This window comes from Nymphaea colorata, chromosome 9 (assembly GCF_008831285.2).
Source record: "Nymphaea colorata isolate Beijing-Zhang1983 chromosome 9, ASM883128v2, whole genome shotgun sequence".
Lineage (NCBI taxonomy): Eukaryota > Viridiplantae > Streptophyta > Magnoliopsida > Nymphaeales > Nymphaeaceae > Nymphaea > Nymphaea colorata.
This window is the reverse complement of record NC_045146.1, coordinates 12,749,571-12,764,760: the sequence shown is the minus strand read 5'-3', so window position 1 is coordinate 12,764,760 and position 15,190 is coordinate 12,749,571. Positions and strand designations below refer to the sequence as shown.

Sequence of the window (15,190 nt, the reverse complement as noted above, 5' to 3'; positions counted from 1 at the left end):
CAATTTTAAAATAAAGCAACATTTGGCACATATTCTAATTATTTTTTTGCTTAATCCCTTTTCCCTGTTGCCAAGTGAAATAAACAAAGCAAATAGCGGGAGAATACGTGTTCTATGGTTTTCTTGAAAGGGTATGCTTCAACATTCTTTTCTGCAAGAATTCGTTTGTTTAATCAAAATGTGCATTTTCCACGAATTGTTTTTTGGTTGAGCCAGAGGATTACAATCCACTGCCGGAAAAGAGCCAGAAACCCCCTCTTCCATTTAAAAATCCCCTTGTTTATGGAGTCCTGGATTGCATCGGCATCAGTCGTGGCAATGGTGCATACATCACGTTAGGTAGGTACTGTACCGTCCATATGTACAATGATAGAGCATCTACATAAATTGAATTAGAGGCACACTTGAAAATGCGCCTTCAAGCCGAACAGCTACGCTATGTCCCTATAAAGGCAACACACTGAAGTGCATTATAAGATATTTTTCCATATTGGACTGCATGATTGACATGATATGGTTGTCACATGAAATTTCAACGTAGTATAACATTGCGCCACAGGAGCTAGTGTCATAGCATAGAACAATTTGACCACCGGGCCTTGGCCAGGGAATGGTTTATATATTATCCACTTTTAAATTAGAGCTATTTTGTTTTCCAACTATACTTTGGTTTTTAATATGTTTAATTTTTACAAGGTTGAGCAATATGTATTCAGTTTCAAACCCATAAAAAAGATTAAAGTTTTCTATTCGTATTAGATACATGTTTAGTTTAAGTATTCTATCAAATTTTAGATTCAGCAAAGCTATGGCATATATAAGAACTTGCAAACTGAATTTGATGATTTCATTATTTTCAATTTTTAGCCTCTTGTATGCCACTTATGTTATTTTTGGTGTTGAGAATCATTCCTACTTCTTGAATTTAAGTTTCAAATTTTCTTTAAATGAACAGTAAGACTGTTTTCTTATCTAAAAGGCTCTTTCTTTTCCCCTTTTAACATATATTTTTGAGTAATTACTACCTTCCTGATATCTATCCGCTCACCAAATCTGTTGCTTTTACTGGGGGAAATAAGGAATGACATCTTTGATTTTTGTGATTAGGGGAATATGAAGAGTGAAATGTTGAAGACCTTCTGACAAGTTCCAACTCTTCCTATCATCTCAGCTTTTCTTGGCTGTTGTGTTGTCCTCGTAAGGCCTAGTGGTCTGGCTGACCATTGTCATTTGAAAGATAAGAAGCACCTGACAACAGAGTGTGAGTGGTAGGAGGGGTTTGAAGGGATTATTTTTTCAAAGGAATGTTTGAGCAAATTTCTCAAGAATTCAATGGAAATGTAGTCTTTGTATTTTTCTCACAACTCTGAAATAACTTTAGATAGTCCCATAGGATACTCTCTCTCATCACTGTCCTCATGTTGAAGAGTAGATGCAGATTTGACCATGTGGAAATGAATGCCTCGTAGGCGATATCGTCTAACTGTGCATTAATTTAGTTTTATAATATCTTGTGTTCTTGGTAAGTTGCATGGATCACCTAGCTGTGTACAGCAGAACAATAGATCAGATGAGAAAGTTGGAAGAAAAAAAATCAAGCTAGCATCGCAAATGCTTGAAAACGATTCACCTTATTGATTCATGATAATGTCTGGAGAACAGTACATGAAAATGATTCACTTTCTTGGTTCATGATTAATCTCGAAAACAAATGTACCTACTATTCGAAGACGATGGAAAAGCAGATGATCCCAAGATGAAATGACTACCTCATTTGAAGAGTTCAGCTGTCTATTTTACTTTTCCAATTGAAAGAGAGACTAAGATCGCATCAAGTTTGCCGCAGAATAAGAATGAATTTAGGAAAATAAACTGCATGGTTTTAAAAGACGTGCCTAGCTTTTGTATATGAATTGGTCTCACACAAGAATCCATCAGAGTTGTTGACATGGCAATATATATCCTTTTCTTATTTCTGTATTTGGAAGACTCAAAACTGGATGCCCAAAAAACTAGTGGTAAGAATGATAGCACATCCCGCAGCAATACCAAACTGACACGAAATTGTAAATAGCAACAGCTTATAAAGGAAATTTTACAAGGAAGCAATCACTCTCAAACAATTTTAATCAGAAAGACCATGATGCACTTTTTCACCGATGCTCGAAGTTTGGGCAAACCTATATATTTACATTGTTTTCCTTAACAGAAGTTCAAGTTCTGAATCTTTTTATTTAAAATTGAAATGGCTCAACATAGCATGTTTTTCCGTTCCTTATGTCGAGGACCTTGATACTGTTCTTCGTGACTCCGCACGAGTTTTCTTAATGTGTTTTTCTGAGAACTGAGAAAACAAAACAATAACAGAAGAATTTACCACTTATAAAAATTGTCATTCGCAAAAGTTTCTAAACTAAAAAAATGGAAAATGTAAGCTTTTAGAAACATGCACACCTCTATACACATGAGCATGTATATTATCCAAGGATTTATCATTCATAAGAAAAAAGAAAGTATTGATATTTTCAAAATGTCCTGAGTATTCCTCATATTATTGTTCCGAGCTATTTTGCAATAAAGCATGACACCAACAAGGTATGATTGAATTGGTGACTACGGTTTACGCAGCCGGAAACCTATCCTTTCTCCATAAAGCACAAGAAAAAACATCTGTTTTTAATACGTGCTTTGTTGCACGTGCATAAAAAGCTGTAGTTTCAAAATATAAAATCACCAGGCCCATGCATTATCGGGCCTTGGGTTTAATTTATGCCCGAGGCCCGGCCCGGCCCGTTAATAATCGGGCCGGGCCGGGCTTTTGTGGGTCGGACCACACCTGTTTCCTTTTTCCCCCTGACTTTTTAGCTTTACCCTGCTGCCATGAAGGGCCTCCAAGCAAGCGGGTGCCCCTTTCTGTGGATCGTGTGCGAGCAGGACTAGCTGGTGAAGGAGGATTTTGGTGGCAAGGGCCTGGTGGTGCCCTGGTGTGGGCAGATGAATGTCCTCTCTCATCCCTCCGTTGGCGGCTTCTTCACCCACTGGGGCTGGAAAAGTGGAACTCCACCACCAAGGGCATATATGCCGACGTGCCCTTCCTCACTTTCCCCATTGCAATAGACCAAAGTTGCAACAGCAAGATGATATAAAGATGGTGGGGAGGGAGAAAATAGCAACGATGGTGAGGAAGATGATGTATTTGGAAAGGAAGAACAACAAGGAAATGAAGAGGAAAGGCAATGAGTTCAAAGACAGCGGGAAGTAGTCGCCAAAGAAGAACGAAAAACCCTAACATAAGTTTATTTTTGAAAAAAAATTAATTTATTGTCGGGCTTCTCAGGCCCCCGACGATCATAGTTGTGGGCCCGAGTCCGACCCGTTAATTACCGGGCCGCGCCGGGCCTGATAATGTGAGCCCGATAAGCAAATTTTCAAGGCCCGAGCCTAGGCCCAAGTCGGGCCGGGTACCGGGTACCCGACGGTGGCCCGGCTTGGTGCCCATGCTTACATTATTACATAGCATAGAAGCGTAACTACAAGATATTAAATTCTGCCATTTCTTAAAGAACAACAGCATGTTGAGCGATTGTGCAGCACACCACAATAGGCTCGTCAGACTCTTTTGGTATAAAACTCAATTGTAAACCAATAGAGGTGAATAATGCTTCTAATATATGTACAACTTCTAACTGTTTCAGGTCCTTCAACAAATGGAACTTATCGTGTCTATGCCTAACCTGTTAACTTTATTAATTTCAGACAACATTTTAAAAGGTCAGCATTCACTTTACAAGGAGTGGTTCGCTTTTACATTTGCCTTTTCTGAAATGCAGAAGTTGCTTTTGCTTCATAAATGTCCTAGTTTTTATCTTCCATAAATGCATTCCAAGCATTTTATCGACTTTATGTCAGATCTCACCAACCCAAAAATATAAAAGTACGGGAATGCCGTTTAAGTGACCGCCATAATTAGAAGAATTAACCGGTAACAGAAATACAGTTCAAATGGCAACCGCTTCTGTGAGGTCTGAACCAGTTCAAGCATAAAATATTGCATTCCACACCATGAACACAAGCCTTGCTAGATTTTTAGGGATAGGCTAGAAGCTAAGAGGGCCACCACCCATCATAGGATAATGCTGCATTGAAATAAAGAAACGTGTTTTTCATCTTCTGGTATACTCAAACTGAAAGACAGTGAGATCAATTTCATATGAAGCTTGGCATCCACATGTGAAAGATTACGTGCATTGGCTATGTAAGCACTAGTGCAATTTTCTTTTTCCCCCTGGGGGGGTGGGGGTGGGGGTTGGGGTGGGTGTATCAAATCTGGCATAAGTGTCCTGTATCATCACATGCGTACACATGTATCTTTGGCATCAACACTAATTGAGGATCTTTAGACTGCAGTCGCACGCCAGCATGAATAAGGGATACACTTTTTCCTGTGGAGATTAATGGGCATTAGCCACAGCTTATGTCATAATTTTTGGGACAAAAGTCATGCTTCTATCTTGTTAAGCTGAATGGTAATTGCTTGAACTAAAACATAATCCCCCTCCATATTATGCGTAATTAGGCCATCTTCTACTTGGCCCCAAAACAACCAGAACACGCACTATCTGCCAACATTAGTATCTCCAACTGAGAATGGCGTTATGGAACCATCAACTTACAATGAACATCTTTCTGCAATGAGTGATGCTTAAAGAAGAAACAGCAAATTCTTGCACTCAGAAGTCTTAATATTCACTTTCCACTTGCATGAAGCAGTTCTTTGTTCTATGGACAAACATGCAAGAGTGCCTTATAAAACTAAAAGCATTTGCAATTTTTAGGCAACCAAATTGGCCATAACCCAGTACGTTCAGAATGAAATACCATTTTGTGAACCTCGTTGCCCAGCTTGCTGGTACTTGCCCATGCAACTGTTTCTCTAATCACTGGTTAATAGTAAGAAAATAGCATGTCAAAGTTTTTTACCGTAAGAGCAGGCCATTATAGTGCATAACGAAAGACATGATAGAGGGTATTCAGTTAGAGATATTATGACATATCCACAAAATGTTCATCTTTTCACAAGTTACAGCCCTCCAAAGCACCTAAGAGGAAAAGTAGTCTTAGACTTCAATCAGAGGCTAACATAAAAATATCCTGCTTCCAATCAAAAACCTGTAGCACAAGGTCTTGTCATCCAATGCCACGTGAAGTCATATGCATATATTTAATACAAATTTGTTTTCCCTTAAGCATTATGCAGGGAGATGCATAATTTTTGTGCCATCGTCGACAGTAGCTCTTAAAGGATAAGTCCAGATCCAGACGTGCACCAAGATCTTAAAATTTAACAGTGTCAGCAACCATATCTAGGTTTTTGGATCAATACTTGTTTTATTTTCTTGGTTATGACATAAACAAAGGCTGCAAGTATGCAGTATAAGGATTAAGAAGGTTTCACCATTTGGCTAATCAGCCCTGATCATTCATGCACTCCTCACAATAAAGTACCATCTTGCCGGCATTGCTTGGATGTTAAAACAACTACTTCCTTAATATATCAACTTGTCATAGTGAAACTAAATACATTGTGTGACATCATTTTTCAAATTCAAGGATCTCACGTATAAAAGTTTTTCTGAAGCAACACCAATATCCTAGACGCCAGCAAACACTGAATCTCAATCCATGAGCATGGTTTTGAGACCCAAGTTTCTGCCAGATAGAAATGAGGGAAGGCTGGACTCGCAATCTCAGAGCTTACATCTGACTAGATCCCTGAAATCTTTATATTAAGCAGCTAACACCTTCCTTCTTATACCTTCACACTAATAAAAGAACTACCGTATGCATGTGCTGTCCTGCTATCCTACCCCAAACAAAATCGTTAACTTTGAACGAAAAGACATCACCCGCACAAAAGTGTACAAGAACAGATCGCACAAAAAACAAACATGAATACCAAGCATATCACGATTTGGAAAAAGATCATAATACAATCACCAGACAAACACAAGCATATCTTAGCTTTGCCATACACATTACCATATGCATAAGTGCAAACACAAAATATAAGTAACATGAAATAAAATAGTGGGAGAAAGTAAAGAGAGTTCCTTATTATGGGGACAAATTTTCAGAACTATCAATGGAAAAACCTTTTCCTCAAAATGAATGGTACCAGGATTGGAAATGATAAAACCTGGTAAAATGCTTAGGATTTTGGCACCAGATGCCCAAAATTCAAATGAACCATCCAATGGAAGTAAATGCATTTGAAAATTATGATACCTCAGTGTCACGTTATGATTGTATGAAAGGCAACTTTTTAAGCCAAAACAGGAGGCAGTTCTAAAGTGAACACTATGATCTGCAAATTTATGGGAGCTGCATCTACATCCCTGTTGCTAACAAAAGGCAATCAGAATTGTTCGTCACTAAACAGATCTCAACAGGCACAAATGAATGAGGTAGCCTAAAATGATCCATATTGACGGCCAATGATCATAACCCTTCTATAGCACAACTCTATGTAACTATATCGTTCAAATAGATCAGTTGCATTCATTAACAATCAAAGCGAAGAAATACTGCACATCCAAATCCTTACTGAGAAGGCACACTGCTGCCCAAACCCATCTTTCTGCCCAACACCATTAGTTGTTCTGCAAACTCTACACCATTAAGAACCTCAGTTGTTCCATAAATAACGTGCTTAGGAGGCTGGCGTTGAGCTAGTTCCTGCAAACTACTATACTCTATATAGTTTCCACCACCAATCATGAAAACTATTGCTTCCTTGAAAGGACCTCTCAATACGTTACCCATTCCAGAGCTTGATTTAGGAGCACGAGGATCAAAAAGAAGATAAGAGTCAATATCAGGATTCGGCTTGCCCTCCATTAAGGCTTCTACAGTTCTCGTCAAGGCAAGCTGCCTTCCCCCGGAAAGAAGGTTTTTCATACCTGCAGTGACAGCACTAAGGGATTGACCATATAGTTTCTCAGCCCAATCGACAATGTTACTCCTGCTCGCGGAGTTTGCAGATGCCAATGAGATGTTTAGAGACTTTATCTTCTTCACATACTGAAAAGCACATGTGTCCACCTCCGATTCCCTCAAAGCGGCCTCAAGTGATTCAACATCAGACTGTGGAGTTGCCTCCACAGCAAGGAGGTAAACTATGGCCAGCCGGAGCTTATCTGCCTTTGTGCCTTTCCCCCTCAATGCAGCCAGCAACTGGCCCTTCTCCACACTTCCCTTTGTCAACATGTCATTCTCCAAGTTGCAGTAAGAATCTAACGACCTTTCTTTGATCTCTCCAAGCAAAACCGTTGCAATATTTGTGTGTTTGTCGATCACCTTCTTTCTCTCAGTCAGTTCGGGCAGTGAATTTACAGCATTCATAAGATGTTTTGTGTTCCCAATCAACTCCTGCCCATCAAAATCAACTCCGTCCTGTCCCCCAGTTTTCCTATTCACCTCCTCCACGTCTTGCTTATACTTGCTCAGTTGGATCTCAATCTCTTCTGCCACCTTTGGAAAAGGAGACGAGGCGTTCCCAACCCAGAACGAGTCAGAATTGTCGAGTTCATAAGGCACCATTGAGGCTGCCCCTCTCCCCTTCCCGCCTGAGGCATCGCTCGGAACGCTTATCTTATTAAGTTTCATTCCGAGTACGTCGTGAACCAGTGGTCTGTAGCTCCAATCATGTTGGATACCGACCGAAAGCTCAAAATTCCGATCAAACAGGCATAGGACCGGCCGCTGATGCGAGGCACCAAGATTCCCGCCTTCCGCAAACAGATTATTCTTGGAAACGAGGTGCTCTCTAAGACGAGCATCAAGGGCCGTGGCTACCATTTCTGCAGGTCCGCCTCTCGCACACCGGATGATTGGCACCACCCCGAGAGTCACCAAAACGCAGAATAGTCCGCCCACGATCCGGTCCATGATGGCTTCGATTTCTGCCTCTCCGGCGGAAGGGTCGTTCAACTGGACATACACGGACTCTTGGGCAAGCGAGAACATGTTGTCCTCAAGGGTGATGAACTCCACATACTGATCGTACACCTTAGAGATCCTGCTGATCGAATCGGATTTCAGAGTGCCGGAAGCAAGTTCCTCAAGGAGAGGCCGGGGCAGCGACGACGAGAAGTTGAGGTGGAAGCTCTCGTAGAGGCCGCGGGAAGCGTCGGCAATAATCCTCTGGACGTTGGTCGAGTCGGGGCGCACGAAATAGATCGCGGGCACGTCGGGGATCGTTTGGCGCTCCTTGTCTATGGAGAAGAACAGAGTGATCCCGTGCTTCCGCAGGTCCTTAACGTGGATCAACGGCGAGAGAATGTCGCGGCAGAGCCGATCCAAGATCAGGATCTTGTAGACCTCCTCCGCCGGTCCACCGTTGCCGGTGCCTCCCAGCGCCGTCAGGGGTTGCTGATTCAGATTCAGCATCCGGACGATGCAATCTGCAAATATTAACAGCCATTGATTCAGATTTCAGCCGTTTTTTACAAGGAAGAAACCAGAATTGACAAAGGAACAAATTGGGTTCTCGCCCAAAGAAAGACTTGAAAAAGAAACGACCCGCAAACCGGTCAAAATGGGCAGAAATCTCCGCTATTCTAGCTACAGAGCGAGAAAAAGATACGAGGAGGAAGGTAGGAAAAAAATTGCTCACTAGTTTGTTTCTGCCGCAGACTTAACGCCATCTTCTGGAAGATGCGGACCTTCTTTCCGATTGTTTCCCTCCTCTGTTCTCTCCTCTGAGGACCCTTGGTGCAGGAACTGGAGGCCAAGGATTAATTCGACCCTCTCTCCTTCTCCCGCGTCGATGAAGAGAGAGAACCGGCAAACGGCAATGTGAGTGTGCGCGAGCGAAGCGAGCGAGAGAGAGAGAGAGAGAGGGATTTGAATCGGGTTTTTGTAAGGATTGATTAGTCCAAAGACATAAGTAGATCCGACTTAAGACTAACAAATCCTGGATGGATCCAATTACATATCCATTATCCAAAGGATGCGTTTCAACGTCGGCGAGAACCGAGAAGAAGTACTGCAACCTATCGTCCCAAATCCTGCTATATATTTTGGTCTCTAAAACGGAGGATGATGCAGTCGATGCACCGTCTCAAGATAATGTTTAATGTCGATTTGTGGACGAAGACTTCAGGACACGCGAAGGATGTGGATTGTGATTACCAAACATCTATTTCATATTAGTCATCTGTACAAAGATCCACCAATTGTGTGCTGAACTAAGTCAGCATAATTATCATCGCATTTATTTCTCCATAAACTTTTGGATTCACAAAGAAACTTATCTCAATAGCATTCAAATCTAGGAGACGGGTACTTGTTAACACCGCCAAATTTGCTTGTTCTTAGTTCGCTTTTGGTTGGTACCCAGCTTGCGATTAGAGGAGGAGAGAGAGAGAGGCGCAGGGTGAAGGCGAACGGGAAGCGTAGAGAGGGAGCGGGGTTGATGGAATCTCAACCATTCGCCTTGCGGAACAAGTACTGGGTGCTGAGGCACGGCCGAAGCGTCCCCAACGAGAGAGGTCTCATTGTCTCTTCTCTGGTTGGTCGCTTCTTTCTTGACCTCCTCCCACTGCATACCACCGCTTGGCAACCGTCATCTTCCAACACATGCATGCTTCTTGTTCCTCTTTCTTCTTGCTGTAGTCTTAGGCGGATGAGCTTGTCAAACGGAAATTTTGACACGCATTTCGTGAATTTGCATTTTTTTTTCTTTCGTTGTTTTTCCTTTCCTGACTTAAGTTGGTGGTGGTGTTGTGGTCTGCTTTTTCCTTTTTTCTTTTTTTCTTCTCGATATCCTCACATTTTGTCTGAGATCGATAATGCGACTGCCTTTAATATATACTTTTTTTTCAGAATATGTATTTATCTTGGTAGTTTTTGTGGTGTATGTTTGTCTATATGTCTGCCAATGACTGAAAAATTCCCAATATTTAGGTAATATGTTGCTGTTGCTGACTGATTATGGCCCTTCAAATTCTAAAATGTATAGTAATGCATGTTGATCATGAGTTGACGTGGATGGACTACCAATTGTTAATTGCAAGTAGAAAAGTGAACCACGATTCTGGACCTAATTTTTGCCTGCGTCGTAACATTCTTACAGACTCATGGTAAGCTACCGGAATATGGGCTCGCACCTGAAGGAGTTCAACAAGCTAAAGCTGCTGGGGAGTCATTCCTTATGGTATTTTTAGTTTTATAGAATTTTGTTGCAACTAAGGTTGTCTATAGCAAAAATTAGTTCTTGGCGTTGTCCGGTCACTGCTTTTAACATTTGTGTCATGCCATAGACGTACTGAACTTTTTCGCCTTTATCGTAGTTATATAATACATTTTTTTCCTTCCAGTACTTTGGTTAACAAACACGTGCACATTCATTAGTGCTTCAGTTCTTCCTTTCCATGCGTACTGCCACGCTAGAAGTCAATAGCATCATCGAATGCTGACCCATTTTTCCCTCTAATTATGCCAATATACCGTCTTAGATAAAATAGGCGGTTAAGTAAAGTATTTCCAGAAATCCCTTCATAGGTACCTTCTTAAAAGAAAGTACAATATCAGAATAGGTGGATGATTCTTCAGCTTCTGATATAGACATCTCAACTAGCTAAACATAGCACCTTCCTTTCATTTTTAATTGGGCAAGATTTCCATTTCATAGATATATCCATGAGAAAACATTTGCCCTCACAGATGGAATCTTGGGATATGTGTCTGGGTGACATCTAGGGAGACATGGTTCTACAGGTGTCATATTTGTTATGATGACTCCCACTGGATGCGATCCCTACCCAATAAAACACCAAAAAGGAGTTGAAGAATAATTATGGTTTTTGCACATTCTCTTGAAGACCATATTCTGTCTTGCCCATACTTTAGGGGCTTAACAGCATATTGAGCTAAGACTTGTAATCCATCATTCATAGGTTCAGTTGTCATTGTTCGTTCATTAACATAAGTAGAGCAAAGAGATGGGTTCACATGCACTACGTCACATGGTATACGTGGTAGGCATGGGGTAAGTCAAATATTTAAAAGATAAAAGGAGCCATATGCAACTCAAATTAGAAGCCAAAGTTCATCCTATATCTTTGACAAAATCTGGAAAATGCAGCAATTTCTACATACTGCTTGAGAAACCATCAGAGAAGCAAGGACAATGGATACACTTACAGGTAAGATTGTCAAAATTGCAATTTCACGACTAAGCTTTGACTGGAAACCTATGATGAAGGTGGTAACCCTCCATTAACTAACATATTAATGATCTATACAACCTTATTTCATCTCTTAAAATGGGTTGAGGATAATAGTTATCTGCCTACTTTTAATTATCCTTTTGGTTTCTTTCAAAGAAATGAAAAATCAATATGTATGTGGGGAAATTCTTGTACAAGGAAGAAAACATGCTATATTTTTGCAGAGACAAGCTTTTGTGAGTAAAATCTCTTTATACATGTATAAACAAACACTCAATGAAGTGGAGTAACTAGGTTTATTAGTTGCTTTTATGTTTGCAGACTGGTGAAATGGCTTTGACTCAGTTTTACATTTTTGGCTTCACACCGTGCAAATTCAGCTACTTCAAATGAATAGTGTTGTGGTGCAATTTGATATATTGTGCTAGTTCACTTTTCTCTGTATAGGAATTGAAGACCAACAATATAGCACTTGAAAATGTTCGCATATGCTATTCTCCATTTGCAAGAACACGTGAAACAGCCGAAGTTGTGGCTAGTGTACTAAACATTCCTTTTGGAAGTCAACTATGTAAGGTCAATACTTCTAACTTCCATATGTATAAATTCTGCTGGTCCATCATGCTATGCTATCTGAAGCGACATGTTGCAATGTAGTGAAGACTAAATCCTCCAAGTAGATATGTGACTAATTTTAGGAGTTTCTTGTTGTAACTGGATAGTCATTGATCATGATATCCTTTTGAAACTGGCCTAGCTTGCTGGGAATTCAAGGAATTTAATTTAATCTTCCCACTGTTAATGATGGTGGCATTATTGTTGAATAGGAAATGGAAGATCTTCGAGAGCGTTTCTTTGGTCCGACTTTCGAGCTTCTGTCCCATGAAAAAGTATGTATTTCATGATAATTTTTCCTGGAAGCTTTATTACTTATAAATAAAAAATACTGGAAAAAGGAAGCCTGAAGTGAATTCTGTCATTGTTTCTGCTTTCTATGCTGATTTAAGTTGAAATCTTTTCACGAGCACTCTCTGTGAAAAAATGTTGGCATGGAAATGGTTATCTGATAGTCAATACTTTGTATCCAAGATACAGTACCAAGTGCCAATTTGCTTCGAGAGTTTGTCTTTCATGGGTTGTTGGTGTCCAAAAATGTATGACACCGTATCCTAGTCCCTCAAGTAGCAAGGAAAATATGAATCCGCAGATCTGTTTATACCTTTTCCATTTTAGATCTAGAATTTATAGCTTCAGATGTTGCCTAACAGTATAAACCTAGATTATGTACATATAAGTTAATGACTTTATAGATGCATATGTGCCTAACATTTGTTTCCAATTGTTGAGAACAGCTTGTTTTTTTTCGTTTTTTAATTTTAACTTAATAGAAAGTAACATTTAACTTGTTGAACCCCAGAGAAAATTGCACAAAACATTGACACTAACACATAAAACGTGTATATGGGTGCATATGCATGACACAATGAGGACAACTTCAATGGGAAAAGGCCACAATCTGGTGTTCCGGTTATGTCTCTGCTAAGACTGGAAATAGGAGAGCTGGAGGCTTCTTCTCCTTTGAGATTGTGTAGATTGATTCATTGTTATCAATTTTATGATCCAAATGCTTACAGTACAGAGGTGAATCTGACCTATATGGCATGGTAGGTCGTGCTTTCATTTATATACATTGGCAAATCTGGGATACCTGTTTAAGTGGAAGTTTGGTATTTGCTCCTTATGTGGTTACTGCTTTGATCCTTTTTTTTTCGAATTTCTTTTCCTTCTTCTCATCGACATTGAGATGTTTGTCCCTCCTATCCATGAAATTTGATGATAGTATTCAGAGATTTGGGCCCTTGATGAAGTGGATCCATTCATGGCACCTGAAGGTGGTGAAAGTGTTGCAGATGTTTCTGCAAGACTTGCAAAAGCATTAGCAACTATGGAAGCAGAATTTCATGGGTAATGTTTTTTTTTCTTTATGAAACAGAAAAACAGTATCTCCACTACAGTGCATGATTGATTTAATTAGTTGTGTCATGCATGAAATGTATGTGGCTATTTGGTCTGGTGTGTTGTCCTCTTAGTTGATTGAATATCCAGGTGCTATTTTTTGACAAAAATGGTTTCAAGTGTATTATTAGTGGACATGATGGACTATTAAGGAACAGCACTGAACGGCACAGATATTTATATTCCATGTCCACCTGTTCTGCCTGTTCTCTACCTAACGCTTGGCTGGGATTTAGTTTGGTGGAAGAGGCACATTCTGTTTCGGTACCTGTTCCACCAATCATACCAGCTCTAATGGACTTCGTGTATTGATGTATATTTTACAAATGTTATGGAGAAAAATGCATTGATCCACGCCTGTTTTGGTTGTCCCCATTTTAGGCTGTGGTAGAAAAAGTAGTTCCTTTTGTTTTTGGTGAAATTGAAGTAGGTGCATATGTTTATCATTGTTTATTTGTGAATATTTTAATGTATTGAACCATTTACTATGTTTTAATTATAGCTGAAACATTGATATTTGCCCTTCACAAGACTTGCAGGAATACACTTAAGAGTCAAGAATAGATTTTATCCAATTGGAGGTGCATTTTGCTACCATGATAAATATGACTGTCCAATTCAATTTGACAAAAGATGCAACAACATTTTTTGCCAAGATTGAACCTAAAGCTTGTCTCCTTATGTATATATCATCTATATCCAACTTTCAATCTTCTCTTGCCAAACTTTTTTCTTATGTTCATCCTATTTAGAAAATACCAAATTTTACTTGAAATCTTTAATTTATTTCTTAGAAGGCTCTGAATCCTCTGGGGATTCAGGAGTAAAAGTTATCTGGATTTGTTCTTGCGAGTAGTTCCTTGCAGGTAACCGAAGTTGCTTGTTAGGAGATATTAGAAAGAGAGAGAGAGAGAGAGAGAGAACTGGGGCTCGTGATTGCATGAGAACTTAAGGGGATGCACATAATCAGCTTATCTGTCTGAAAGTCATATCCAACCGCAACTTGCAACATAATCCTTTGATGCAGGAAACCTGCCATGTATGAACTAATGCACAGAATTATATCTTTCACAGGTTTGCAGTTTTGGTGGTTAGCCATGGTGATCCACTCCAGATCCTACAAACAATTTTACAGGCATCAACTCAAAACGAGTATGCCAGTGATTTGGTTTCAAGAATAAGGGGAGTTATTGTTCCAAATATCTTGTCACAACACCGAAAGCATGCGTTACTCACTGGAGAACTTCGACGAGTAGCTTGATTTAATTCAAATGGGGCAGAGAACTTGGAAATCCATCTATTCTATTTAATGAATCGGGGAAAAGTTAGATTGAATAGGCATTGCTACCAAGCATCATACTGTGCCTTCTGCAACTTCAACAGTGCCGACAACAAATTCTTGAATGATGAGTTGGTAAACCTAAGAACGCCAATAAACGTCTGGAATGTATTCATTACAACAATTTCTGTTAGTAACGTGATGGCTCGTTTGGTTTGAAAAGACCTTTCTTGTCAGTAAACTTAATCATATCTCTGGTTGTTGTTTCCTTCCAAATGTGAGTCGTGCAAGGCTATGTTTTCTCCTAGACTTCGTCCAAGCAGTAGCAGCATGGATATAAAACTTATGAAGAGATGGATCTGCCAACAATATTGAGCGGATGCACAAGCCTAGCTTCTGCGGCCGGAGCTAAGGTCAAGTAGGATGGATTATAGTCTTCTAGTTCAAGCACGTGGGAGGAGGCCTAGATGAGATTGAGCTGAGTTAGCCTACAAGTACTTACTGAAGAATGGGCCATTGAGGCATGTCCAGCATCTACCATTTCTGAAACCATGATAGCTCACATATCGAGCTCCTTTAGCACCTTTCGTTGTGGCTTCAGATGGTTTTGATCAGCGGGTTAGATCCAGGACAGCTATATGTGTTCAAAATCATCTCGCAAGGC

At 40.1% G+C, this 15,190-nt stretch overlaps 2 protein-coding genes across 3 annotated transcripts; one reads left to right on the top strand and one right to left on the bottom strand.

Annotated features, from left to right (window-relative positions):
- Positions 1-4,754: 4,754 nt before the first annotated feature.
- Positions 4,755-8,966, bottom strand: LOC116260453 (SEC1 family transport protein SLY1). Its single transcript, XM_031638807.2, has 3 exons — positions 8,675-8,966; positions 6,605-8,462; positions 4,755-4,940 (listed from the first exon to the last, which is right to left on the bottom strand). Exons 1-3 carry the CDS (start codon positions 8,703-8,705, stop codon positions 4,934-4,936), a joined length of 1,896 nt encoding a protein of 631 aa, XP_031494667.1. The 5' UTR covers positions 8,706-8,966; the 3' UTR covers positions 4,755-4,933.
- Positions 8,967-9,097: 131 nt separating this feature from the next.
- LOC116260454 (uncharacterized) lies at positions 9,098-14,772 on the top strand. 2 transcript variants are annotated; one of them, XM_031638808.2, is made up of 6 exons: positions 9,103-9,571; positions 10,136-10,216; positions 11,679-11,807; positions 12,059-12,121; positions 13,072-13,196; positions 14,322-14,772. In XM_031638808.2, the coding sequence occupies exons 1-6, from the start codon at positions 9,476-9,478 to the stop codon at positions 14,506-14,508; spliced, it is 681 nt and encodes a 226-aa protein (XP_031494668.1). In that variant the 5' UTR covers positions 9,103-9,475; the 3' UTR covers positions 14,509-14,772. The 2 variants fall into 2 exon arrangements, with proteins under 2 accessions (XP_049935619.1, XP_031494668.1); XM_050079662.1 differs by lacking the exon at positions 12,059-12,121 and having other exon boundaries at positions 9,098-9,571.
- Positions 14,773-15,190: the final 418 nt, after the last annotated feature.

Bases quoted from the DNA above. Each gene is read 5' to 3' on its own strand.
- LOC116260454 (XM_031638808.2), top strand. From the start codon at position 9,476: ATGGAATCTCAACCATTCGCCTTGCGGAACAAGTACTGGGTGCTGAGG. The intron at 9,572-10,135 runs GTTGGTCGCTTC...ACATTCTTACAG, and splicing joins GTCTCATTGTCTCTTCTCTG to ACTCATGGTAAGCTACCGGA. The intron at 12,122-13,071 runs GTATGTATTTCA...ATTTGATGATAG, and splicing joins AGCTTCTGTCCCATGAAAAA to TATTCAGAGATTTGGGCCCT.
- LOC116260453 (XM_031638807.2), bottom strand. From the start codon at position 8,705: ATGGCGTTAAGTCTGCGGCAGAAACAAACTA. The intron at 8,463-8,674 runs GTGAGCAATTTT...TAATATTTGCAG, and splicing joins TCTGCGGCAGAAACAAACTA to ATTGCATCGTCCGGATGCTG.